The 27,585-nt window shown below is 40.1% G+C and overlaps 1 protein-coding gene across 1 annotated transcript in view; it reads left to right on the forward strand.

Annotated features, from left to right (window-relative positions):
* Nucleotides 1-1,112: 1,112 nt before the first annotated feature.
* Nucleotides 1,113-27,585, forward strand: part of fancc (FA complementation group C) — a 29,361-nt gene continuing 2,888 nt past the window's right edge. Inside the window, exons 1-13 of the mRNA XM_085786507.1 lie at nt 1,113-1,265; nt 5,144-5,380; nt 9,112-9,199; nt 9,393-9,487; nt 14,714-14,821; nt 14,914-14,978; nt 15,461-15,625; nt 15,966-16,122; nt 20,189-20,244; nt 20,395-20,494; nt 21,953-22,025; nt 23,605-23,713; nt 25,962-26,136. Of these exons, the coding sequence (XP_085642633.1) occupies nt 5,189-5,380; nt 9,112-9,199; nt 9,393-9,487; nt 14,714-14,821; nt 14,914-14,978; nt 15,461-15,625; nt 15,966-16,122; nt 20,189-20,244; nt 20,395-20,494; nt 21,953-22,025; nt 23,605-23,713; nt 25,962-26,136 (1,383 nt within the window). The 5' untranslated portion in view covers nt 1,113-1,265; nt 5,144-5,188. The remainder of the gene's footprint in view (nt 1,266-5,143; nt 5,381-9,111; nt 9,200-9,392; nt 9,488-14,713; nt 14,822-14,913; nt 14,979-15,460; nt 15,626-15,965; nt 16,123-20,188; nt 20,245-20,394; nt 20,495-21,952; nt 22,026-23,604; nt 23,714-25,961; nt 26,137-27,585) is intronic.

Here is a 27,585-nt window from a genome sequence, read left to right on the forward strand (position 1 = left end):
GGACCCCTGAATTCCTGGTATGCACTCTACTTCACCCTCCGGACCCTCACCCCTGAAATGTATGACACTCACGCACACATACACACACACACACACACACACACACATACACATACACACACTCATACAGATGGGAACATAATGCACAGAGTCGGTGTAGCCATAGACATTTTTGCACATTACACACACATAGCATGAGAATTGTTCCAGGCATTCCTCAAACGCCTTTCAACCCCTGAACTGCTAATGAGTGAACGACAGATTAATCTCAAGACCAAGGCCAGCTATAAAGTCAAACTGTTAGGCTATTTCAAAACTCGACAAAATGACATTGTCATAATACAGATGAAAATATTCCATTACACTTTCTTTACTGTTTGGACATCATGTCAGAAGCTTATGCTCAGGGTAGAGTTAAAACAGCCAAACAGATGAGTGTCTGAGATAGGCTACACAGCATCATGGAGCTGAGGCCCTATCTTTGAATGGATCAAAAAATGATCTTTCTTCACCTCTATATTGTCCCCTTTACTCCCCCTTTTTTCAAGAACAAAGTTACAGTTACAAACTGACACACCATAATCAAATCAGGGGAAAATTCAATGTCCACAAAGTGGCAAAGTAAAAATGAAATGAACTAGCTTGGTCCTACTCCCCCTCCATTTTCCTAAAGTAGGCTATGTAGACTACAGTGCAAGGACAGTAGGCCTACATTGTCCAAGTTGAATGACACTGACACATTGATCAACACTGATCTTATAAAGTCATATAACACTTACCTATAGCCTAAAATAATTCACAGAAGATCTTTTACAGCAGATAACTTTAGGCTGCAGTTTCTGATGATACAATTGGCACTTTATCAGAAGGATTTTTGTAGGCCTACTTTTCTCAATTTCTTCACAAATAAATATTTAAGAGACCTGTGCCGATTTATAAAAATATAGATATAACCGGCCCACTGCTAATTTTACAAGAGACATTCTATTTTACTTCAGCATCGCCCTATCCGCCTAGAGGTGGTGGTTTGCAGCCATGCGACTCCATTTCCCAGAAGGCACTGCCCGGTGGACGTTGACGCCACTCAAGCACTCAACCAATGATCTCTCTTCATACGCGGAAACTCCGGTAGAAGAGGGAAGTTCGGTTTATTTACTCTCACCGACAAGGTTTTCTCCCCGTCTGAAGACACAAAGAATGACTGGATATAGATGACCTTTGGTCTTAGAAGACAATAATTCGACGACTCTACGTCTTATTTGCATGTAAGTCCACATTTGACGTGACTACATTCACACGAGTTGTTGTGGAGATTTAAGCTCACAGCTAACGGAAGCTGCTGGTAAACAACGAAGGAGAGGATGACACTGTGGTGTATTTATGGAGACGTAGCGTAGTTTGACGTCGCCAGATATATCAGTTAAATTAGTGAAGTTATTTGTATCTTTAAAACTGAACTGACACAGTGTTCAACTATGTTACTGTACCAAAGTGGAGGAAATACTGGCACCAAGTGGTGTGGTGTAGTTGCTGCATCCAAATTCACCAAGGTGGGATAACGTTAGTGTGTCTATGAGATTATCGATACTATTGATACTATTACTTAAATATGATTGAATCAGTGACAGTGACATATCATTTTCCACGAAATGTATTCTTCAGTGTATTGTTTTAAGGACACCTGGATAGCATGAGATAAACATTAGTCTCAATAATAGTCACAAGAAGAGTTCTGTTTCACTATGTTGTTCATCTTCATTTTATTGCCATTTTGGTTGTGTTTTTCAATTCATTCAAATATCTTGACACATGGATGTATGTCAGCATGTGATAAATGTTCCACTGAACAAAAATAATGAAGAAATGTAGAATTACATTAACCTACGTTAATTCAACAAAACTGTTACTTTTATGAAAACCACTGAGACAGCCCTTAGCCTAACACTCAATCCAGGTGCTCTTATCTATAATATACTGAACAGAAGTCAATTTGATGGTTAACTGATTTGATTATACTGAAATAATGTCAACAATCTCATAATTGGAACAGCAAATTTACCCTTACCCAAAGTCCACAAGCTAAGTTTAACAAATCTTCAAAGATAATATTTGCCCAGTCACATCTCGTCCTTGCTCCAGAGCAGCTACTGAGTATGTTTGTGTGTACACGGATACTTTTTTTTTGCCTGTGTGACATGCGTGTGTGCTAACAACTTTGAGTAAGTGAGGTGTGTATGCCTGTTAATATGTAGGCCTAAATGTTTGTGTGTTATAGATGTTGTAGGAGCTGTCTGTCTGCTACTTAAGTATTACACTGTTCCTTTCCGCTTCTGGTTCGCTCATAACTGAGTCCCCAATGAGAGGCAACAAGACGCATTTGTTCTTAATTTGGTAAGACTTTTTTCCTGGGCAGAAATGAGTATTTATACATTCACTTCAGCGAGCCATAGGGGCTTTCCAGCAGAGATGATGGCAAGACATTAAACAAATTGTGTGTAACGAGGTGATCATAAAACACAACCCTGTGGTGTCCCACACAGACATGTCATTATGGCAAAAAAACAAATACGCACACACCTAAACACACTATTCTCAGGCATGAAGCACACACACACACACACACACACACACACACACACACACACACACACACACACACACACACACACACACAACATACTCTTTATCATCATAAAAGATGAAAAACTCAGTAGGCCATTTTTAATGTGTGTGTGTGTCTGAGAAAGCTTGATTGCCTGAAGCTCAAAGGTTTGATGGTTAGATTGCAGTAATAAGTTTAACAGAACCAGATTAGCACACTTTGATTTCATTTTCCAGTTATTATAACTGCCACCTATTATTGCATTATCTGCTGCTGTTTATCTACTTTTATACAGAGTGGTGGATGTGGGGCCACACATGTAAGTAAAATTACTGTCAGCCCCATATAATTTACATTAACATTAAACATTTAGCAGAAAGTGACTCGCTGAGTAAGGAACAAAACTAAAGTGCCACTGAAGAGTCTGTGGTGAAAGTATTAAGTACTCTATTTCTTTAATTAGTGCAAAGAAGTCAGGTCAAGTGACTGGCAATGCATTGTAAATGCTAGCTGAAGGTGTTGGAAGAGGAGGTGCCATGACAGACTTGAATTTTAATCTATTCTTTTTTCTTTTTTTTTAAAGTATATTCTGGGGCTTTTTCATGCTTTTATTAGATAGTACAGTCAAGAGAGACAGGAAATGGGGAAGCAGACAGAGGGAATGACACACAGGAAAGGGCTGCCCGATGCAGGATTCGAACCGCGGCCGCTTGCACAAGGACTGTAGCCTCAACACATGGGGTGTCTGCTCAACCTACTGTGCCACTCGTTGCCCCCCCAATTTAAAAGAAATACGTTTTTTAAGTATATTTTTTGGGCTTTTCATTGCCTTTAATGGATAGCACAGTGGAGAGAGAGACAGGAAATGGGGAGGCAGAGAGGGGGAATGACATGCAGGAAAAGGCTGCCTGATGCAGGATTCATACCGGGGCCGCCTGCAGTGAGGACTGTAGCCTCAACATGGGCCGGCAGCTCTACCAAGTGGGCTACAGTAAACGCCACCCCGGTATCCCAGGATTCAAATCTATTCTTGAGGATAGGGATGCCCCTGCTCTGATAGCAAGTAGTAGCTTGTTCCACCATTGGAGAACCATAAATGAGAACAGTCTGGACTGTGATTGCCTTGTGGGTAGGGATGGAAATGCCAGATGACATTCCTTGGAGTAACACGGTGGCTGAGAAGCAGCAGCACTATGATTGAGTACTAGTAGGTGGGTACAGACCCAGAAAACAAGTTAAAGAGCGAGTGACCATCTGTAAGAGGATGAAAAAGTAGCATTTGTGTTATAGCTGCAGCCGTTACACATCTTATGAGCTGTTAATGTTTTTGATGTTGTCAGTGCATATCATCCTTTTCTTAATTCAGTTTCAATTAAAAGTTTGAACTCAACTTTAATTGTCTAATTTAAGTTTTGTGATTTTATTTATGTAAACTACATACCGTAGTTTCAATCATCTTATTCATTAATTTCTTGGGTCACCCACATCCTGACATGATTGTGATTGATTTAGTTGGTAGATGATTATCGCAGCACTCATTATTTCAATTGTGTGAAAAAGGGCCTATGTTTTTTTCTTTCCTTAAGGTTAAAGCAGAAGTAAGCGATATTTTTGTGTTAATATAAGTCTTAAATAGTTATATCTTCCGACAGCAATCACTTACATAGAGTGTTTGGACCGAAACACGGGTCTGTCAGTCACTCTGCTCTGCTCTGAGCCGAGGAGAAAACTTTTCTTGTATCCTACAATTTTTATCCAATGAGGAGAGAGAACGGCATGCAGGGCTGTGTGTGCAGCCAAGGGATGCGCGTGAATGTGGCGACGTAGGGACGAGGACTGTTATGGTGCGTTCAGGGCAGCCCGTAACTCGTGTTTTTCCGACCTGTGAAGTCGTACCAGTTCGATCTGGTACGAGTTCACGGGTCGGAAGTTACGAGTGGCCGTTATAGTGACTTTCACCGGTAAAACAGGTCGGAAAAACACGAGTGGGTTGCCTGGAACGCTACAAAGTCGTAAGTTGTGACTTAAAGCTGTAATTTACGGTTTCAAAAGCCTGCTTGGAACGCAGCATTAGCCAAAACGACCGGATCGCTTACTTCTGCTTTAAAGGAAGAGTTTTCTTGTGAACTAATAGCAAACTCTTTATAATCACCCTCTCTCACCATCAAAACATATTATATGTGTCTTTGAGGTCCAACAAATGTGTTCAGAGCATTTCTTTCCTCATAAAACATGTGCAAGTATTTCAGTTCTGCATTGTTTACGCCCATGTTTACTAGATAGCAGCAGTCTTCTTCTCTGCTTTTGTTATTGGATTTCTGCATTTCTTTATCATCTTATCCATGGGCATACATTGTGTCTTTATGTATCTATATAGGGCAGCTGCTGATATTGTACAATTACAATACAAGATATATTACCTTTGCGCAGCACTGGCAGCCACAAAATAAAGATCGTAAAGAACAGATGATAAGATACTTGTGCTTTTCAGATGATCCGTGGACTTTTTCTCATTGTTTGCTCATTGTTTATCTCATCCAGGATATCCCTCTGGTCCTAAGTAAATTCACCTGGACAAGAAGCCCAATGTCTCAGCTGCAACCACTGATCCAACAAACAACAGAGCCCGTGTTGAATGTCCAGGAGATGAAATTCTGGCTGGACAAAGCAGTGGCGTGGGGCCAGGCTGACAGTGCAGACACTCAGAGGGACACAGGCCTGCACTTGAGTAGACTAAGCAGTCACCTCCAGCAGCTGCTGATGCACGTCAACAATACGGTAAGCAGATATTGTGAAAAGTTGTCTTCACAGCCGTTACTTTGTCAAAATGCATTGTGACAGATTTATATTCCTGAAAATTCACAGTCTTGGTCATACACCATACTTTCCAGATGCCTGCTAAGTCTAATTAAATGCTCTATATCCAGCCTGTTTTACAGGCTCAACACTTCACCTAATTAAATAAATTAGATCAACTAATCACTTAGGCTAACCAGCCAAACAGCCGTCTGATAAATGAAGCACTAAGTTAATTCAAACACCAGCATGTCTAGTACATGCACACAAACATGGACAGGCTCACTCTCAGTCCGAGCCAGGGGCATGAACAGTAAGTCCAGCGTTGGTAGGGTCCCGCTAACAGAGGCTTCTCTGTGCTCTGCAGAGGCTGTGTATGTCTGGCTGGCAGCGCTGCAATGTTGAGTTAGTCAGGTAATAGCCGCAATGGGACCTCCAGCGCTAACCTAATGTATCCCCATATCAGGTCCAGCAAATTTGGGAAGGGAGCAGAGAGCAGGAGTGGTGCAGAATTGTGAGACTTCAGTGTTACTACAGCTTCTTCCAGCTCTTGCTCCTCAGGACTCGCTGTCTTGCTACTTTTTACAACCGTATTTCTGTCCGATTTCTCTCTCTCTCTCTCTCTCTCTCTCTCTCTCTCTCTCTCCCTCCCTAATGCTGTTTTTCTCATGTAATTTTTCTTGTCATTCTTAAAGTCATGGGGCTCTTGCAGGTTTTAATTTGAGACTCTATAGTCCATATGTTTTACTGAACCGGTCACAGTGACTCTGTCAGTCCTACTTTATCTCTGCCTTGCCAACTAACTATATATTTTATAGGCCAAGCATTGACTGGCTATTATTTTTATCTGTCTATCTCTTCCTCTGTTAGCATTGTTCAGGGTAAACGTCATGCGTAGAACTTGTTTAAGATGATGGAACAGATACAAAGAAAGAGAAAAGAATGGTATAACTTAATTGGATTGAAATTCTTTTTACTGGCAGTGGACTCATAAAACACAAGCTGAGGATAGCCTGCTTCTTGGCAGTATTTTGCATCCTTTGATGACTTAACAACTTTCCTGTGGCTTATGCCCTGAGATGAATAATGTCTTACTTATTATTAATGTCCAGATTTACACTTGTTTAGAAAAGTAGAAGAATCTTCCTATCTCAGTAATGCCTTTCTTGATGGAGTTATTTGACTTTTTTTGACGGGGAATACACTTTTTTCTCTTCCTCCAGAAAGTCTGTTTGATTTCAGCCTGCATGAAATGACATTTTTGCTCTTAAGAAGACTTTGAAATTAGATATGACTTTTAAATTTGTCAGCTTTGGAGGTGCTGATAGGTGCGTTTTGGACAGAGCCAAGTTAGCTGTTTACCGCTGTTTACAGTCTTTATGCCAAGCAAAACTAAACGTCTCCTGGCTTTTGAAAGGAGTTTTTGATCGTTCTCAACTACCTCTCAACACTAAAGGAAACTTATTTTCCAAAATGTTGAACTATTCTAGAGCTGCAACTAATGATTATTTTTATTTCATAAAAAAAAAAAAAATCCATCAAAGTTTATTGGAGCTCAAAATGACAAGTCAAGGAAAAGTTAATTTTCAGATTGTAGAACCTGAAATCAAACAAATATTTAACTTTATTTTATATTTATATTAAAATTTTTTTTTAATTTTAATTAATCGAAAATCAAACACTTGCTCATGTTTTTTTTCCTCCACTGACTGACTGTTGCAGAGTGTCTACATGTGGCATAATGACACTTATTGACACCTAGTCACTACTTAACTTTATCGCTGTGGATGTTGCCATACAGATGCATTATCACACCCCTCCTCAGAGGGACTGTAAGATGGATGGTGTGTGAGGAAATCGGCAATGCACAAAAGTGTGTATTTATGTTCTCACCATAGTAACTTCGCTATTTATTGTCAGGGCTACTCTGATTGTGGCTGAATGATGTCAGGGACAGAAGTGTTTCCTCACTGTTCTCTTCATCATTGTCTATAAAATTGTCCCATTTGCCTCCCTAGCTAGTACATCACCAGTCACTCTGTTTAAGATGTCTGTCCCTAATCAAAACAAGATACATGGTCTCAAAGTTCATTTATAATTAGGGACAATGTTGACAAGGCTTTGATGGTGACTTGGCCCCTGTAGTTGGTGATAATTGCCTTCGCCTGCTCATTCTTATATGGGACGTCCTGCAGGCACAGAGCACTGTACAGTTCCTATTGTAAATGAACATTCCTTTTAAGTTGCATCACTAACACACAAATGCAAATGAATCCTCACACAGACAAAACGTTTACCATGTGTTGCTGGATTGATGGGAAGGCTGAGTGTGAGGGCTGTGTTCCAGATAGCGTCGGCAGTGTTGTGGGGGGTTGTATAGTGAGGGCATTTAGAGAAACTCCACTTGGCCCATTACCATTCTGCTTTCCATTAATGATGATCTCAGCCACTTGCATGAGTCAAGTTTAACTCATTTTCTGTTTTTTTTTAATATATTTACATTAAATTCTTCCTTCTCTCCACCGCTGTAGAACTTCAGAATTGTTTTTCTGAAAGCTTCATGGAGATCTTCTCTCTTAAAATTCAAAAGTGGCATCTAGCAGACTTGATGTCTAATTTCCACATCCAATTGGCATTTATCATATTTCTATTTGGGGGCCCTTCCTGTGAGAAAGGTCTTCTTAACCATTAAATTAGGTCAGAGGTGATTGTATGATACAGATTGTCAATATGGGTTGAATAATAAGGGAGATTGCACGTGAACATGATTCATGCAAAAGTGTGCAGACACACGCTTGTAAACTTCAGTCATGCGTCACTTCTTTGATCTGTTTTCTGTATGTCCAACTGTAGTCATCATATTGTAAAACATAATTGGGTCTGTGTTGATTTATTAAAACCAGGAAAGCGGTCAGGTGGAACAAAACAATGTTTTATAGCTGTATTTTTACAGAGTTATGATTGTGATGTCCTTTCTTTTTTTTGACATTGACAATATCCTTGATGGGATGTTTTTGGTGTTCAATCACACTCAAGATACTGTAGCCTAAGTCTCGGTTTTCCATTCGTTTCAGCACGCTGGCCCTGACACACCTTTGGAATCTTTCCAAACAATACGTCAATATTTTTCAAGTGAAAATCATCAAGGGAAATGAAATATTTTCCAAACTGAATGTATAGGAGGTGATGATTAAAGGTTAGTAAAGTCCTTAAACGCAGCATCTGCTCTAGCTTGAAACCTTATGGATATTTTAACTGGCTGTGAGGTGAAATAAATCACATGGTCTGTTGTTTTGAGCAGGATAAACAAGCACACATACTTAAAACCCGTATGGCACCTTCAACCAGAACCCTGTTCTGCACTGTGTTCTGTTTTCTGTATCTCTCACTATTGACACCATGGCGAGAAGTGTGACATGACTAAAACACTGAAAACAAAGGTGATGCATGAGTAATGTACTGTACACCTGTTGATGTAGCTGCTATTGTTTGCATCTTCTAGTGTTTAGTGTTGTGGCACTGGGTTGCAAGCCGTTTAGATGAAACGGGTGAGGAGGTGTAAATACTGTAATGCAAATAATGAAAAAAGGGAGTTTATGTCATGTTCTTTATGTGACAGATGTTGAAAACACGTCATGGTATGTGCCTTAAGACATCGATCACAATCATTACCCAAACAATAACTCTCATCGTATCTCATTTCTGTCCCTCAGAGGTCCACAACAGAAACCATGAAGGAGCTGCCCTTCCTTGGCCAGTTTCTGGGTCGACTGTGCTGGAACCCTTATGTCACTGCTGATGGTAAGTGCACCTTCTGAACCGCTTTAACTCCACCAGTCGTAGAGAACAGTGGATGGACACGGTCCAGAGTAATGGTAGCCTTTTTAATCTGAAGTCATGTTTTAGAACTTCCAGACAGGCGGTGGTAATAATGATGGCAATGAGGCTGAGATCATGGTGTGTAATGTGTTCTGTGGTGCTCTGTTGTCTGCAGATACAAGCAGGAGGCTGTTGTTCCAGTGTCTGTGGGGACTGTACTCAGAGCAGCCAACCAATGCAGTGGAAAGAAAAGCTAACCAGTGGATACGGGTATGGACCTGACCACATTTCTATTATTGTTTTATTTTAGTTACAAGTAAGATTCAGAAGGAAACAATGAATTTCATGTCTGTAATATCACTAATAAGGGTATGAAACGCCCTGTCGCCCCAAAAACATGTTTTAAATGGATGGATGGATGGATATTGTAATGAACATTTTTGTCAGAGTTAGACATATTCTTAGTAGTACTGATATTGCTGCCTATACTTGGTATAGCCTCACTGGTCATATGGGCACCACTCTAGTAGAGCTACAGAGAGATTAAAGACATATAATTATAGATTAGGGAAGGCTGTTGGAGGTGGAGACAAAACCAAGAAGTATTTAAAATATTTATTTATCAAGGCTGGGGTTCTGTTAATTCGTTTTATTCATTCGTTCATAACATTATTTAGTCGTTCCTGTTTTATCATATGCCTTTTCTCGTTCACTCATTTCCAGCTTGATCTGTTTGCTGTTTGTGTCCTAGTTTTGGACAGATTTGACATACTGATTAGTTGCCAATTACAGATCATCCCTTTACGAAAACACTCTTAAAATAATGTCTCTTTGACTGCCTTTGGGCTGCTGAAGAGATTTTCTGTCTAATTTACTTTTAATAGGAGTTCTCTCGCCAGCCCTCTGTATCTCCTCTCCAATGGGACATAGATGATGAATGAGGGAGATTGGGTCTCTGTTAGTCTAAGGCTTTTGTGCCCAAAACTGTAAAACATATTTTGAAAGGGAATTAAAATTGACTGTTTGACTGCCTCTTGCCACCAGAGAAAGATCAACCTTTAAATTATGGTTAGTTGATCCTACTCACTGTGTGTTTTCACAGCACACACACAAAGGAGGGAAGGAGAACAGAGGGAAGTAAAGATTCTGCAATTTTCAACTTTGCGAGGGTTCAAACAGATGGCTTATGATAAACAATGTGGGACGTTCACATTTTTGCCAGATTAACTGTGTGTTTGTATTCTTTTGATTAATTTCTCATCTAATAAAACATCTTGCTAATTAAAGCAGATATCAGTGGAATGTTTTTGTTAATATAAGTCCTAAATAGTCCTATTTTCCGTCAGCAATCACTTACATGAAGTATTTCAGCCTAAACACGAGTCTCTCCGTCACTCTGCTCTGCTGTAACCCGAGGAGAAAATTTTCCTTGTGGGATACAAGTGTTATCCAATGAGGGGAGAGAACGGCATGAAGGGCTGTGTGTGCAGCCAAGGGATGCGCGTGAATGTGGTGACGTAGCACGAGGACCAATTGATGCCTGACAAGGGCGGGGGCTGCTAACTCATGGTGCGTTCAAGGAAACTCGTACTTTGTGTTTTTCCTTCCTGTGAAGTCATACCAGTTCGATCTGCTTTAAAACAGTGCCTTGAAAGTAAACCTTGAATTTGCCAGATGGTCTTTGACCCATAGGAGGGGAAGCAGAGTGCATGTGTGCATGGTAATGTTTGCTTCTATGCCTGTGTGTGTGTTTTTATGAGCATATGTTTTCGTATGCAAAGTTGTATTTGCATGATTTTTCTGTGCATGGATGATCAGATGGTGTGAAGATTTACATTTTATTCCCGGCTGTATGGTCAAATAATCTTTAGTTGTGGTCCCACTCTACTCTGGTTCTTAATAAACATCAATTCATTTAAAATCGATCTATGTCTACGTGGCAGTTTCCACATTGTATGGAAGTTCATTTTCCGGCAGTGGTTTATGTCGAGTTCACCGGGGCCACTCATACTAAAATTGCATGCATGTATTTTATACTGCAGGGCACTAGTTGAAAGTGTCCAAGGATCACAAGTACAATAAACTCCAAACCAACTCTGCAGCCTCTCCTGGTTCTCCCTCTCTTCTCCTCCAAAGAAGCTTCCACTTCCCACAAATGACAGGAATGGCGGGAAGCACAAAAAACCTTTTCACCGCAGCTCAGCCCGTCTGGGGGAGCAGGGCAGATGTATGGTTTTAGGCCAGAGATGGTCTGTCTCTGTGTCTCTCCCTGTGTCTGTGTTGTGTTGGACTGCCTGTCCTGGAATGCAGAATGCAGCCTGTTTTCTGTTAGCCCTGTCTGATCTTGCTCCCCAACACTGTTTTCTTGCTGCCTCCATAGTAGACTGAGGGTCTGGTGCTAAGTGGCACATAAATACTGTGTTTGTCTAAATTTGTGCATGCGCTCCCATATGTTTGTTAGAATTTGTGCAAATACATGTGTTTCACTGCTACTGTATATAGTGTTAGTAGCCACATGTATTTTTCTCCTTAAATTATGATAGTGCAGAATATTTTCCTTTTTCTCCGTCATGTCTTTACTTCACCCCTCCCTGCAGGCGTCTCCTTTCCACATCTGAGTGTTTTCTCTGGGTTTGATGAATGCTGGGTACAGCCACATTGCTGCAGGCTATGTCAGATAGTCATTAGCTCAATCGGTCTGGTTCTCGACATCCTGTACTAGCAGGAGGACCACACAGTGCTGCATGATCTTTGAGGGGATGACAGATGAGTAGTGTACCGGGGTGTAACATTAGAGGGCCAGAGGATGGACACGTTGAGACCTTAATCTTTCATGACTATCTTTAGTGAGTCAAACAGGGTGAACCACAGGTACAGTGGGCCCTGGAGCTGCTGCTGCTGCTGCTGCTGCTGCTGCTGCTGCTGCTGCTGCTGCTGCTGCTGCTGCTGCTGCTACTTTAAAGTTTTAAAACATATTCTTAAATCTTTGCTCACATTACCTGCCATATTCTGTGCTTTTATTTGGAGATAAAAGTGCCTACCACTTCCCCTTCATCCTGTCTTTCTTCTTGGGCGTCATCCCCTGACTGACTGAAATTATCTCTTATATTTCTTCCTCGCACGTAAAAGGAGTTCAACCTGTTGTAAAGTAAGCGCATTTCCCGCATGGTTTGTTTACTTCATACATAAAAAAAATTCCGTTTGTGCTGCAACTATACTTCTCAGTTACCCACAGCCATGAGTACTAACTTCAGTCTTGACACTGTGAGTAGACGCGCACAGACAGTTGGTGAATGGTGGGCGGATAAATTGTGGAGCTATGGAGCCCCCCCCCACTACCCCCTTCCCCAAAAACCATAAATTGTCTGCATTTTGGTTTATGCGCAGACAAAGTAAATGAAATAGAACATCATAGGCACATACACTTCTCATAATGTACTCTACATCAGTGCACCAGGTTTGCTCATTTCCCTCATTTTTCTCTTCCCTGTTTTTGTCTCTTGCTGTTTTGACCATCTGAGGCTATACTTGAGTCTTTCATTGGTTTTGAGAGAATTCAATCATGGCTTAGTAATTGTTAACAGGCACCCATCAAAACCAACCCGAGTCTTTGCCTTGTGCATTTTTCTACATCCTCTGTTTTAATTTTAGATTTATAGAGGGATAATTTCTATGGCAGCAGCATATCCAAGCCCCCAAAGCCAGCTCGGTTGCTGTTTTCTGTGAGAGAAACATGACTTTTGACCTAAACTATTTGCCATCCATCTCTCCATTTGCCCTTCATCCCATTCCTCTGGTGACCACACCCTTTTTTCCCTTTTACTCCAAATGCAGCTATTGCAGCATGTTCCAGTCTCTCTCTGCCGTTCCTTCTAACTAACCTCTCTTCTGCCTCTACTGCCCCAGCCCCACTGTGCCTCCTTACCACGGGTGGGATAAGTGTGATTGGTTTTGTATGTACTCAGTGTGCAGGGTTTGAGGGTGCTCAGATGGTAGTGATTGGGGTTGTTTTGTGAGACTATGTGGAGGGTAAGCATCTTAGCGTGCTGTAGGGTCTGGCCAAAGAAACCACACAGCTCCACCAAGAGAACTGCAGTGCTCCTCTGCCTGGGATTTTCTTTTCCCCTCGGTCTTCTTGTTTTTTTCTACACATTGTGCCTTTCTCTCTCCATTTCACATTGATCCCCTTTCATGTGTAGTTTTAAAAGGATTTGTACTTTTTTATTCTATTCTTAGTGGTGTGGATGTTTCTCTGTTTTTGGTTCATATGAGTTGTAAAAACAGATGTTTGCTGAACATATGAGGCCCTGGCTGTTTCTGTTGGATCACACTTTGAAACTTTTACCAGTAAATCAACTTATTGTGGCTGAGTAAAGACAACTGTTTCTCAGGTTTAAATCAATCCCTAATTTAAATTTATAGGTCTTTTTCATAGTACTTTGGAGCAAATACAAGTGAGGGAAATTCTTGTCAAACTTTCAGTTTATTTAATCATCCGACTACTGAGTGCTGTGTGGCATCGCTTTTATGCCGCTGCGCCGGTGACAACCAGGGCTTCGATTATTGTCTCAACAAAACCTTGAGGCAATCCCTTTAAAGTTGGCCCAAACAGATATCACATTCTTGTGAAAATGATGTATGATGAATTCCCAGAGGGAATTTCATTTTTCATTTTCGTTTTCCATAAATGTTCACTTGGACTCATGGAAGAATTGATTAGAATTTTGTGTATCAAAGGTTAAGATCACACACACTTACTGCCACACAACTGCACACACATTATGAGAAAAGACTGACGATATTTTATGAACAAATGGGATAAGGTCAACTTCACTGTGACATCATAATGTTCTGCAAATGCACTTCTGGCCATTATTCAGTCCTGTTGCTCATGAAGTGGAGATTGTGACCATATTTCCGGCAACTTGGTTGGTTGGTGGAGACACGCAACCGCAAGGCAGTAATTCTAGTTATTTTTTTGAGAATGACAACATTGAAAGAACATGAGCCTCAACCCTTCTTGTACCATAGAGTACTGTAATTATCATTTGTTGAAAAACACTTGTTTTTGTTGCTGTTCTTCTCCTCTGGAAGCAGCTTGGGAACAATTCCTGTAACTTTATAATTACAGTATTAGTCGAGTGTTCCCCCTCTTTGTTCCTTCATTATGACCAGCGTTTTTCACAGATGAGATTGGGCAGAGTTTATTAGTCTGGTTTTATCACTGTATGATGAGGCCCCTTCTGAAAAATGCTTGTAAAACACCAAGGCCCTCTGTAACAAAGAATGTTTATTTCTGAAGTTGCTCATATGCCATCCATACATTCTCACTCTGCCATTTCTCCACTCATGCACTTCAAATGGTCTGATGCCAACAAAGTCATCCTGTATTCCAGTAACTAATTAACTTTGATCTTATGGATCGTGGGGTCTGGATATATATACAGCACAGTCATAAATCACTAATAACCTGCTGTGTTGCCCACCTTCCCACAGAAAGTGTTGTGTCAGCTCACTACGGAAGAAGACGATGCTGCAGCACAGGCATTAATAAAATGTATGGGTGTCCCAACTAAAGAGTACCATCTCAAAGTCCTGAGGAAGGTACAGTATTATGTCTTTATTGTTGTTGGTTTAAAATCTCACCCAAATTACTACATTTTTGTTGTTGTTGTTGACATTTTGTTGCATTGCAGATGATGGCATCACTTCAGGAAAAAATCGGGAAGTGCTGCAATTCCCTGGGCAACATAAATCAGAGGTACAGCACAATAGAAACTAGGGCTGTCTGCAACTAATGATCGTATTTATAATTGATGTATTCAACCATTTTCATTGTGTTTGTTTGGTCTTTTGTGAAACTGTGAACAAATAAGTATCACAGTTTTTCAGAACCTAAGGTTATGTTTTCATGTCTTGTTATAAACCAGAATTATTCAAAGCTGAAAACAGTTGTGTGACATAATTGCTTGAAAAATACCAAAACAATTATTTAATTGATCTATTGACTAGTGTTGCATCTCTAGTAAAATGGCTTCTCTAAAAGATTTGCTCCCTCTTCTGACATTGTGCTAAGCTTGTAGATTAGTATGTGGTATTATCAATTTACAACTCTTACAGTAGGGCTAATGAAATTATTATTTTTTAAGCAGATGATACTGATGTAATGGTATAGATTCCTGTTTCTACTAGCTGAGATGAAATTTTGTCCATGTTCACCATTAAGTGAATGTCTTTGTACAGATGTTCATGTGACCAGGTTCTGGCTCTATCAGAAGCTTGTGTCCCTCTGGTCACGTGTCCAGAGGCTGCTCCTCTTATTGGTGCATTGCTGCAGCGGCCTGTGAGTTGTGTCAGAGCAGCTCTCAGTGAAGATTTCCTGAACGCTCTGTGCTCTGCCTACTCAAGGTAAGGGACCATGGAGGGATTCAGGTGTGACCCCCTTTAGACCATGTGTGTTTTATTTACTGTCCATCATTTTATTTGAGTCACGAATTTCTGAGTGTGAAATGTATGCGCTGTTTAGTCCAGATGTGAAGATTGCAGCTGTGTGACTCTACAGCTGTCAGGCGCTGCTCCAAAAATGATGATAACTCATGCATGTCCAAAAATGTCAAAGTATTGAGTGTTTGTTATGTAGAAAGTTGTAAATGAGTTATTTCGGACATAGCGCATGACACAGCTTTTTCTTTGGTCAAAATCTACTTTTATAAGATAAACAATGGTATCTATTATTTATTTTTTTCAGCCAGTGTTTGCCATTGGAGGAGCAGGCAGTGGTCGCTCTCTGGTACCACAGCCTGTCCAGCCTGGAGGAGGCAGTGCTCAGTCTGTTGGAGTCTCTTCTTCCCAACACAGGGTCAACACCACAGGAGCCACAGCAGCAAATAGCAAAGTCACTTCTGGTGGGTCATACTCATATCTCTGAAAAATCCCAACTTCAACAGGATAAAGTCATGTGATGTGAAAAGCTTCCCCAGAAAAAAATGTATGTCTTTCTTTATTCAACAGCCAGGTGTGTATTTAAGATTTTAGTGCAGCGGTGTTGTAAATTATTCTTTTATGCTGATGTTAACATCTTTTAAATTTAGACGTTAAGTGACAGATCCTGTGCACTTCCCTTTTTTCCGCCTTGTTCTTTCTTGCAGTATATTGATCAGTAAATACTTGGCCTGAAGGAGATGCGGTACTCATCTGTTTTTTTTTTTTTTGTTGTTTGTTTTTTTTATGAAGCTCCACCATAGACAACAAGGAGTGTGTTTAAGAGATTAAGAATTTTTTAAATTTTAATAATAATCAAGTGAAATGTCAGGGTATTAAATATCAAAATCAGCAAAAGCTAAAGCTCATTATTGTTCCTCAAAGCCCAAGGTGACATCTTCAAAAATCTTGTTTTATTCAACAAATATATTTAGTTTACATTAAACTGAAAACAAGAGTAAATTCATGAGGGAAATTGAAACTTGTTTTGTTTGACATTTTTGCTTGAAATCAGTTAACAAAACAGTTGGACAACGATTTTCTGTCAATTGACTTATCATTTAAAATACTATTTTTTTCAGCCCTAGTTTCATTAATGGGTCAAATGTATGATTTTATGTAAAATCAACCTGTGGAATCTATGGTTTAAATCTCATACTATACCCCCTTCACTTCAATGAACAACCATTTTGGCTGCATCTCACCAACTAATGTGGAAAGGAAGTACTCCCTCCATAGTGGCCAAGTCAAAAGGCCAGTCAAAAGTTTACTGTATTTGGAGAGCTCAACATGTGATCAGGAGCCGGGCAAAAAAATGTCTTATATATCGTCTGTGAAACTGTTGACTTGCTCATAATGGCCTCATTTTATCTTTGCAGTCTGAGACGCAGTGATATGTGTAGAATGTTGTGTCATTGCACTGTGGCTTTTTCTGCAATTTTACTGCTGAGTGAATTGGCAGCCTTTTAGACTGTTGATAAATTGGTGACATATTGCTGCTGGTTAATGGGTTTGTTATGTACATAGTTTGACTCATCTGCCCTGAATTATAGAGTCTCACATCAGAATGCTTTGTAGCTTTCTAAACTGTAAAACCAAACAGTTTGAATGCAAGGCCTGCTCATTATATCGTGAGATATGGAGTTGTACTGTTTTCATTTGCATAATTCTTGGAAAAATTCCCCCTGCTTCTTTTGGTTGGTCTTTATTGACTGTTTTTACCTGGCTGATTTGCACCAGTTGGCTTTGCTCTGCATGCATCTCACATCGTTTGGCTCGCTCTAAACCACATCTCACATCATTTGGCTTGTGCTACACAAACTTTACTGTGCTGGGTATGTACTGAACTCTCTGTCACATGAGTCCTTGGCCACTCCTCACTTAGAATAACTTAAGATCATGCCCAGTTCAAAAGCCGGAGGTGATTTTTGATTTATAGATCATTATGACTAGTTATTGAAGAAGATGTCCTCATTACTACACTGCAGTCAGCAGATATCAACAGTGACTCACGTTCTTTTCACTTTGTCGCCCAGGGGCAGCTTTTATCCCACTTGGAACATGATAGACAAATTAGGGCAGCCACTGTGATAAGCAAGGATAACAGTAATGTAATTAGATGTAATTATTGTCACTGAAATTAAGTTCACGAATACTCCTACTCCTACAAAAATCTGAAATTAGATACAACATAGTGTACCAGAATCTGGACCCATCTGTAGAGCAATTATTCACTGGGCAGTGGGCAGGCATGGCATTAACGTAGAGAGGAGGGGAGTAGATTAATGTATGCAGACATGCGTTCTACAAATTGTTTGGGCCAAACTCCTGCGCCCAGCAATAACACCCTTTATGTACACAGTTATGCATGGCATCCTGTTTACCTAAGTTACTGATTGCATTGCCTTTGGTGGCTATGAATGCCAGAGAAACACCCGAATGGGAAAAAGAATGTATCTGCCGTTTTGCCTCACATTAACTTAGGTCAAGTTTGTCAGTTGTGTCACTCCTGTTTTCCCAGAGTGATGGTCCACTTGAGTTGTGTACATAACAGGCTAGTGATGCACACGTTCTTTTAGTGTAGGAACTGCTCTCAAAAATTAAGCTTGACTGGAACACATGGGCATATGTGTTAGTAACACTGCATGGACAGGAATATGCCCGCCTGTTGATTGCACTTGATTCCATCATCTTCGAGTTCGTAGGAGGTTCTATGTCGGAAAGACGAGTTCTGTAAACAGTCAAACTATTTTTATGTATGTATCTGTGAGATAGGCAGAGTGACTGTTTACTTCTCTGCCCTGTCACGGATCTATTTATTTATCCTCTCATCCATCCCTGATTGACCTCTACTTTTATCACCCTTCTAGTTCACACACACAGGTATGCAGGCTAACCTTCACACACACACACACACACACACACACATGCCTTTAGTCTCCACGCTGTTGTTTATGATATTACATCTGGTGTAGTGTGTCTGTCGTTAAGAGGGTGGGTGGCATACGTGTAGGTTTCAGTTCAGCTTTCGGGTTGTTTGGATGTCAGGCGTGCGTTTCATTGCGAATTTCTATAGAGGCGAGTCTTTGTTTCCATGCATGTGTTCAAGAGCAAAAAAACAAAGGGGCGTCGGAGCAGACTGGCCTGTCTCTCTCCTCGTCTCCCTTTCACTCACTTGTTTAAACTACAATCAAAAATGGGAAACATGAAATTAGGCTCACATTCCTCATTTTGGCTCGTCCCAGCCCCCTGTGATCCAATGGGAGACGCAGGCCCAATAACAATAAATAGTCACTTCCTGGGCCTGACTGCCAAAAACAGGATGTTTGTTGTGTGCTGTAATTGACCCTCCTTGAAGTGTTAGTGGTAAGGTATGGAGGAGGATGCTAAAAAAGAACCCATCTGTTTTCACTAGGAGGAATCATGACAGTTTGCACACATGCGTGCACGCTGCATCCAAACCACATACGCACACCGACATACGTAAACTGAAGGCCAGAGTGTTGCTGATTTCTCTCTAACCAGTTACATGTTACACCTGATTTGTTTGACTGATGCTGTTTTGTTTCTAATCCAAGAGGACAAAAAAAAGAAGCAGACATGACAAAACAGAGAATGAAAGCTCTTACTTTGTTTGTTGGACCAATGTAATGACACCATATAAACACTGGGTGGGGCTGTTTACTTTGTAATGGTTTGGTACTGTCTCCAGCACAAAGTGCAGTTACAAGTGTGCCTGAACTCGAGGAAAAATGCCCCTTTTGAAGAAATATCTTATGATTGTGAAATACTGTTTACCGTTTCTAATTACTCATACCAGTGACAGCTTTTAATTGGCTCAGGGCAAATGAAATAAATAGAAAAGCCCCCTCATGTCTAATTCTTGCTCTCCTTTTAATGTTTCTGCTGCCTCATTACACAGCACGATAAAAGCCTTTAAGGCAGACCCAGACTGCAGTCTACATTTCTCCCCCTTAAGTGAATGCATATCCCTGTATAAGAGTGTGGGAGGGGGAAGCAAGGGAGAATAATTAGGGCTAGAAGATATAAAAGAAAATGGAGAGGGAGGCAGACATGAACAGTACAGCTGTTAAATGTTTGCACTGGGGCGTTTTAGAATGTGTTAAATCTAAAACACATGATGAGTGTGCATTAGTGGAAGATGAGAGCATGTGTGTGTGTGCATGTGTGTTGTGAGAATGAAGGCAGGAAGGACTGACAGTGGTAAACTGGGGGGTTTAATGGGGAGAGAGTGAGAACAGGGACGAACTGAAGTGCAAGAAAAGGGCGGATTGTAGATGATGCAACAGTGTCATCTAGTGGTCGTCAGTGTATCGGCTACTTATTCTGCACTCTGTATTTGATTTTAATAGAAGCTGATCTGTTTCATCTCACAGTTGTGATCAGTATTTTATATGCTTTTTTGGAGCAGTATAAATGTGTGTATATATATATATATGTTTATATGGATATATTTTGTGTGTGTTTCAGCCTAAAGCCTGTGCTCAGCACTTCTCAGTATTTTTGGTTGTGAATGACATCTTCAGGTGAGTTCTGGTGTGTTGTGTTTGGATGTAAGAAGTGGAAGTGTTCACCCCTGTATGTTTGCAAATTATATCAGTCTTTTGTAGTGGAATACTAAATACTAAATATTGTATATAAATATTGTGTTGTGTGTGTTTTTCTTTTTCTGGCAGGACTGTCCTTAAGCAAGCTGAGGGAGACGAGCGTCTTAAGTCTGTTATCCAAACGTTTACCAGCTGTTTCCTCAGGGAGGTGGCATTGCTGCAGCCTCAGGTAGTCCTATCTCTTCAACAAGTGATCCAAAAGTCTGACATGATTTTTTTGTTTGTTTCTTTTTGGCCTGCAACTTATGAGTATCAATGTATCTGCCCATTATTGATTAATCTTTTGGTTCAGAATAGATAATATTAGAGGACAGTAATAGTAATTAACGTGCAAGTTGTCATATTGAAATTCCTTGATTTTCTTCTGACTAATAGTCCAATAAAGCAAAGTGGGTTTTTTTGGTGTGTTCATGATGGAAAAACTGCTATACATTTTATTTTAATTGATTATATATTAATTGACTAATCTTTTCAGGTTTTAAGATTTCTATAAGAAGTCTCCTGAATTTGTTGTTATGTAGAAAGATAAAGTCCATGTGTTCTTGTGACTGCTCAATGTCTGCCTGCATTATAAGTGCAGCTTAGGTGATTATAGTAAAAATATTGAAGCTTATTGTGGTTACAACCAGCAGAGACACAATATTATGCATCTAACTTTGCTTCTTGGATTCCAATTTGTCAGGATCACTTTTATCTTTCATGTATCAACATTTTTGGTGCCCAGGGCCGTATGTTTTTATACTGCAGTTTAAATAATAATGAGAAAAGTCTAGGATTTTTAAACCCATTCCTTTTAAGCACTTAGTGTCACAGAGGAACTTCACTGACTGTAATAACTTTTATAACTTGAGAAATTACCACAGATTCTTATCCACCATGTGCCCTGGCTGGAAGTGAATGAATTGTTACTTTTATGCTGCAGGCTTAGATGCGCACACACAGGGTGATGAACAATTTCCTCCCCTCTGCAGGCAAAATCACTTAACATTTGATGAATCCCTCACATAATTATGACTTGATCTCCAGCAAGGAGCTCCCTACTTGCACTACACACACACACACATCATAGTTCACACCTCTGCTTCGTACACAATAAATGCAATCCACTTTTAAATCATCAATTTAGAGGTAGTAACTTTGTTCAAATAAAACACACAATGTCACCCCCCCCCCCACAGATCCTCCAATATACACACAAGTCTGTTGTCGTGTAGCGCTCCTCCATCAACACATGCTGTGACTGTAGGGAAATATTTGGCATGCGCATGTCAGCCATTACTATCAAAAGGCCAGAAAACAGATATGTCACGACACAGGTGTGATGTATTACCTGCTACACGGTTTTGTGAATATAGCTTAACTCCTTTTCACCTCTATTAACCAGTAGATGGCAGTGCTACAGTGTATTTACAGTAGGCCCAGTTATAATGGCTGTAGTCACACTGCACTAAACGCTACCTATTACACGCTACATTACACATTAGCACCTACTGTATCACCATTACACAGCCTCCCATTCAAAATGTCATTTTTCAGGCCTTCAGAGCACATTGATGTATGTGCAAGGTAAGTGTGATTTACATTTATGAAGCTCAGGGAAAAAAAAGTGTTTTTTGTTTTGTTTCAGTGTGTATCTTTGAAGACGTTCTTCCCACAGTCACCTCAGAGCCTGCTGTCTCCTCTGTTGACCCTGCCGTCAGGTCAGTGTGCGGCTACACATGCTGTGTGTGTATTCTTGTATGAAACCCTGTATTGTGTGTGTGAGTGTGCTCAGGTATTCTGTGTGTAATCAGTTTTCCTGTTGCCGACTGAATGAGCTCTTGTGTTTCTTGTTCTTGCTGATCAATAATAGTTAGTTAACAACTTTGTTCTGTGTTTCAAGTCTATTATAAAAGCCGACATGATGAAGGACGGAAGAGAAGCTTAGATATTAAATGTAATTTCTCACGTTGAATGTATAGAAGTTAAATATTCTGTTTTGAACAAGCTACTTTTTTATTGTGAATAATTAAAACCATCGACCCTATTATACAAACAGACTAATACACCTTTTTACTCTTACTAAGAAGAGTCAATATCATCTATACTGAATATTTAACCAATGTTTATGTATGAGAATCTTTACGCGTAAAGGGATGCACTGTAGGTGAGTGCAGGGGCACAGAGGAGCAGTGCTTATCAGTGTGTGCCCAGACTGGCCTGTAGGCAGAAATGATTTACATGAATGGAGCCATTTAGGGACACACTGGAGCCCAGCCAGAAGTCTTGAGTTAATTATTACTGTGTGTGTGTGTGTGTATGTGTGTGGTGAAGGGCAATTTTTCACCAGAGGTTGAATGGAAATGATACAGTGAAAAGTAGAAGATTTGAGGTTTTATCATGATTTGTGCTCCCTGTGAAAAAGTTATAAATTAAGATTCAGAATTGCATTGTTAAAACACAGCCTGGGGGGAAGACCTGAATCAAGATACCAGGCACTTGAAATGTTTGTTACGTTAGCTTGTTAGTCAGTTAGGTGGCGTTTTAGTGCCAAATGTGGTGTGTGGTAGCAAAGTTATTTTTAACAGAACAATGTGGCATGTGACAAACACCACCCTGGCCCTTTAAGCAGTTAAAAATAATAGCTGGAAAAACGGGAAAAAAATAATTGCAAGCACTAACAGATTTTCATCCAGTTTCTTGGGAAATACTTGCCTGTTATTTGGAAAGCTGTCCATTTCACTTATTTCACATGCAAAATGTTTCTTCTTGTAACCTCTGGGCAGCAGTAATCTTTTGCATGTGTATACCCATGTCTTAACATAAGAATGGTGTTTATTAAAATATGTTGATTATGTTGTTTTCCTTTGCTTTGCTTAGCATAATGACTGGAGATAGGAGAAAACAGCAAGATTAGCTCTAAATGTAACAAAATCCACCTACCAGCACCTCCAGAGCTCACTCTTGAACACATTATATCTGGCTACTTTAATGCATGTGAAGAGAAAGCTGAAAGCAGCTTTTCTTTTAATACCCAATATTATCTGGTTACAGCTTGTTGTTGAATATATGAATATTTGCTGGATTTCTTGGTTTTGTATGATGTGATGATTTGGATATTTTTCTGTTTCCAGTCTCTATGCTAAGTTCAGCTAACAGACTGCCAAATACCCAACTGATAACCATATGATAGAGGTATCAACCCTCTGATCTGCCTCCTGAATGCTAATTGTTTGTACAAGGTGCTTATTTGTGCCATTGGTAATCATTATGTCAGTGAATCTGAATCTCTTCTTCCAGAGATGCCTCGGGAGGCTTGGAGACATCACCTGAACTGGCTCAGCAGCTCATTACAGAGACTGACAGAGGAGGAAGAGGAGGGAGATGAAGATGGCAGCGGTGTCACCAGGTTAGAGTGGGAAAAGGCTCATAGAGGGAAGGCATTTATGTGTATGTGTTTCCAACACCCGACTGAATACCCGTGTGATGTTCTTATTCCCATTAGTTGCTGTTGAAGGGGTGGTTAGTCAGATATTTTCCTCTTGCATCACAGCATAAAGGTCCTGGTGCACTGCATGGCTCCTCCAAGCACTCATTAAAAGCTATTAGTTTGGGAAAGGGAGCTGTAGAGAAAGCAAGTGTTGGAAAGCCCAGTAAGAGTGAGAAAAGTAACGCAAGAGGAAAAAGAGAAAATGAACAGAGGAAAAACACATGAGCAGGACAGACAGAAAATCAGAGTAAGCAGCCTTGGTTGGACAGATTTAGAGAAAAAAGGGGATGGAGGACACGGATAAAAAAGCAAAAAGCAGTTGATGTCCTCGAGATGGAGACAGCTGACTTGATACCCTCCAGCTGCGGTTTTTAACAGGGCCCATTATCCCCACCACCGCTCCTTTCTGGAGCTCCATGCAAAATTCCCAAAACATTGTTCCAAGCCAGCGGTGGGAAAGTAGTATGTTGTGTTGCTCTAAGGGAAGATGCAGCTGCCAGGGCCCTGCAGAGCGGTTCTGCTGGTCCTATTTTGGAGCCAAAGAGGAAGAGGGGAGATGAGGAGGAGAGCTCTAATGATGGTATTAAGGGAAATTTGAGAGAGAGATCTTTATCATTCTTCTAAGTTGTAGCCTCACTGTTGCAGCTGTGTTGCTTCACGCTCTCTGTCTGCCTAAATTTCAGCCCATCTTACGTTCTGGTACACTCTTACATTTCACAGTAATCCATGACACTTGTGTTCTTTTATTTCAATTCTCGGGTTTCATTTCAGCAAAGTGAAATGAAATGCTCAAAGGACCAGGAAATATTCTGAATTTTTGCCTGAAAAACTTGAAAGACTTATCGGTTATTACACTGAACAGTCATCTCAACTCTAGTCACGTCCTTCCTTTTGCTGTCCCACTTTCTGTGCCCTGTCATCCCTTACTCATTTCAGGCGGGACTGCATTCTGCATCTTGCAGTATTAAGTGAATAGACAGTGTTATGAGTGTTATAAATGTAAATAGGCATGTATTATCAAGAGGTTCTATTATTCAAAAAACTAATTTTAGGGAGGAAATGCTATAAAAGGATATAACTGATGCTCATCAGTTTTGATTTCTTTTATATGATGAAATATCACCCATTAAAAGAGCCAATCACAGCTGCCCCTCTGTGTGATGTCACAGCTGGGAATGAAATAATGAATTACAGTATTTAACTCTGAATCAGTTCTTTCTTTGATCACCCGACGCTTCTGTCTGTTGGGGCGGGGCTAATATTTCTGGCAGCCACTCAGAGTCGCGGCTCATTAATAAAGCTCTTGTGATGTTAGTGACCCCAGACGGCCTGTTATTAGAGGGTTCGTGTGGTGGACTGGAAAACGAAATGGTTTTATGAAAACTTGTGAAAAGTATCACAGATTTATATAATAGACAAAAGCTCTTAGAATATAATTGAATGACTGTAGTGACATAAACAATCAATCAAATCTGACAAAATGTATTTAGGTATTGCTAAAATTTGCTCCAACTTTCTCTCCTTTATGCTCATTTTTTTAAGTGTCAGAACGACCTGACCGTAAACTATTAGGCTGACAATTACTATATTGTTGTATTTATTTTAGTTTGGGAAGTTGTTCTCATCCACGCATTTACCTCGGCAAAACATGATGAGACCACCCACATCACCTGTTAGCCTTAGGAAGCTGCAGTGTGATGCTGTGTTTGTAACTCACCTTTACAAACTGAAAATGAAAAAACAACAAAAATCCTTTATCATAAGGTCCGTTTGATATTTTCACAGCTTGAATTGTCTTTGATCAGTTCAGTCATGTACAGTACTTGTTATTATCCTGTTGCCTATGTATAATATTTTGGAAATGTGAAACTCCATAAGCTTATGATGGCCACAAGGTACATCTGAAAGATCTGAAGAAAAAAAAAAAAACACTACCGATTGCTGTTTCCAGGGGCAGGAATTGATTTAAACCTCAATATAATTGACAATTTTTGCTATAAATGTTTCAGTTCCTTTCTAATTGCAGTCCTTGCAGCTTGTACTCATGTAATTATGCTCTGTGGTGAGCTGCAGTGTCATTTGTCACTTCTACAGCAGCAGCACATAAGAATTCTGCAGATCACTTGTTGCTGTAGTGTTGAATGTTGTTTCTCGCCCCGACCTGTAGGGGACACCACAAAGTGTTTGAGGCCTGGTTCCTGCTGGTTCAGTGTGCCCACTGGGTGCAGGTGTGCGTCCAGCTGTTGGGAGCACCGGGGCCTGAAGACTGTGGCCCCCTGCTGTGGCTGCTCACCTTCTACCACCACCCCACCAACAGGGGGCACCACAGAGCACTACAGCTGGTAAGAAAGCTATTTTCAATTATTTAGGTTTTGCTTTGTTTTGTTTTTTCTAGCCGTCCCACTAGCATGGATTGAAATGTCTGGCAATTACGGTATGAGTGTGTGACAACATGAAAAACTGACTTGGATGAAGGCATTATATAAAATGATATATGAAAATAGCCTGTTCAATTTGCCTCATGATATAATTACCTGGAAAAACTCATCACCTTCCCATTAGCCTTAACTAGTATACTTTGTTACATGCTAATTAGCTAATTGTAAACTAAGATCTGAAACATGCTAAACAATACACATGCTAAATATGCAGCGTAGCAGCATTGTTATTATGCTGATGTGGAATTTAGCTCAAAACACAGCTGTCTCTGTTTTATCTCACTGAATTTGCCGCTGCTTACATTAGCAAAGCTGCTAAACGATGAAGAAGAACTCTAGACTGAGGATTGGCTGTAGAAATAGTGTCGGTATCTATGTACTCTCACAGTGATGTTGATAGGTTTTCAATGTAGTGAGTCCCCAGGACCCACAGGTGGTGATTTGGGTGGGTCCCTGGGAAATTCAATGGGTCCCCAATAGGGTTGTCTTAATACCAGAATTTCTGTAAATTTAAAAAAAAACTAGGGCCTAGGGATGCAAATTATCGATTAATTCATTAATCGTTAGTTGATGGACCACATCAATTCATTAACTATTTACTGAAGAGCAGCTATTTTCCTGAGAACCTAAATTTAAGTTTAAGTTTAAGCTCAACATTCCTTATACAGGACTCTACACTAGTATTTGTTAGTATATTTTTAGAGCACAGCACAATGAAAAATGTTTAAGTAACACGTTATTTAACCTTTAAATAATGTTGAGGGTCCAATGGGACCCATTTTTACATTTAGGAACGGTAAAAACACCCTAAACATTTTTCCTCTGACCAACACAATATTTGATACAGATGAAATGGTCTTTCCTGCCACTACACTATGATGATTACTGTATTTACTTAAATCACAGCAGCATAAACTGATTTGTTTAACTCTGATGTAAACATTAATAAAACTCACACAGGCAGCTCCATGTTGTCCCTGTGTGATCAGGGATGTGATTGGCCAAGGACAAAAAAGCAGGAAATTATACGGACCCATGGGAGCGCGACACGGCAACAGTGCAGCCATTACACACAATGACATAATTTTGACACTTTATATTAAAAGTATATACACAAACAGAAAACAATTAATTTAAGTAGAAAAAAACCTCAAAAACAGCATGTCAATCAATAGGTGCAGATATTATTACAGTGTGTGTGTGTGTTGTAGCCTAAATATCACACACACTGTCTGAGAGCCAGAGAGACAAGAGAGAGAGAGCCAGTTATGGCAGGTGGAATTAGCACTTGATATTGAACTTATTTAAAAGGAAAACAAACATGCAGTAGGCTACTTGGCTCCATTTTAATAT

The sequence above is a fragment of the Trachurus japonicus genome, chromosome 9 (genome assembly GCF_045865225.1).
Source record: "Trachurus japonicus isolate A0001 chromosome 9, Traja_1.0".
Lineage (NCBI taxonomy): Eukaryota > Metazoa > Chordata > Actinopteri > Carangiformes > Carangidae > Trachurus > Trachurus japonicus.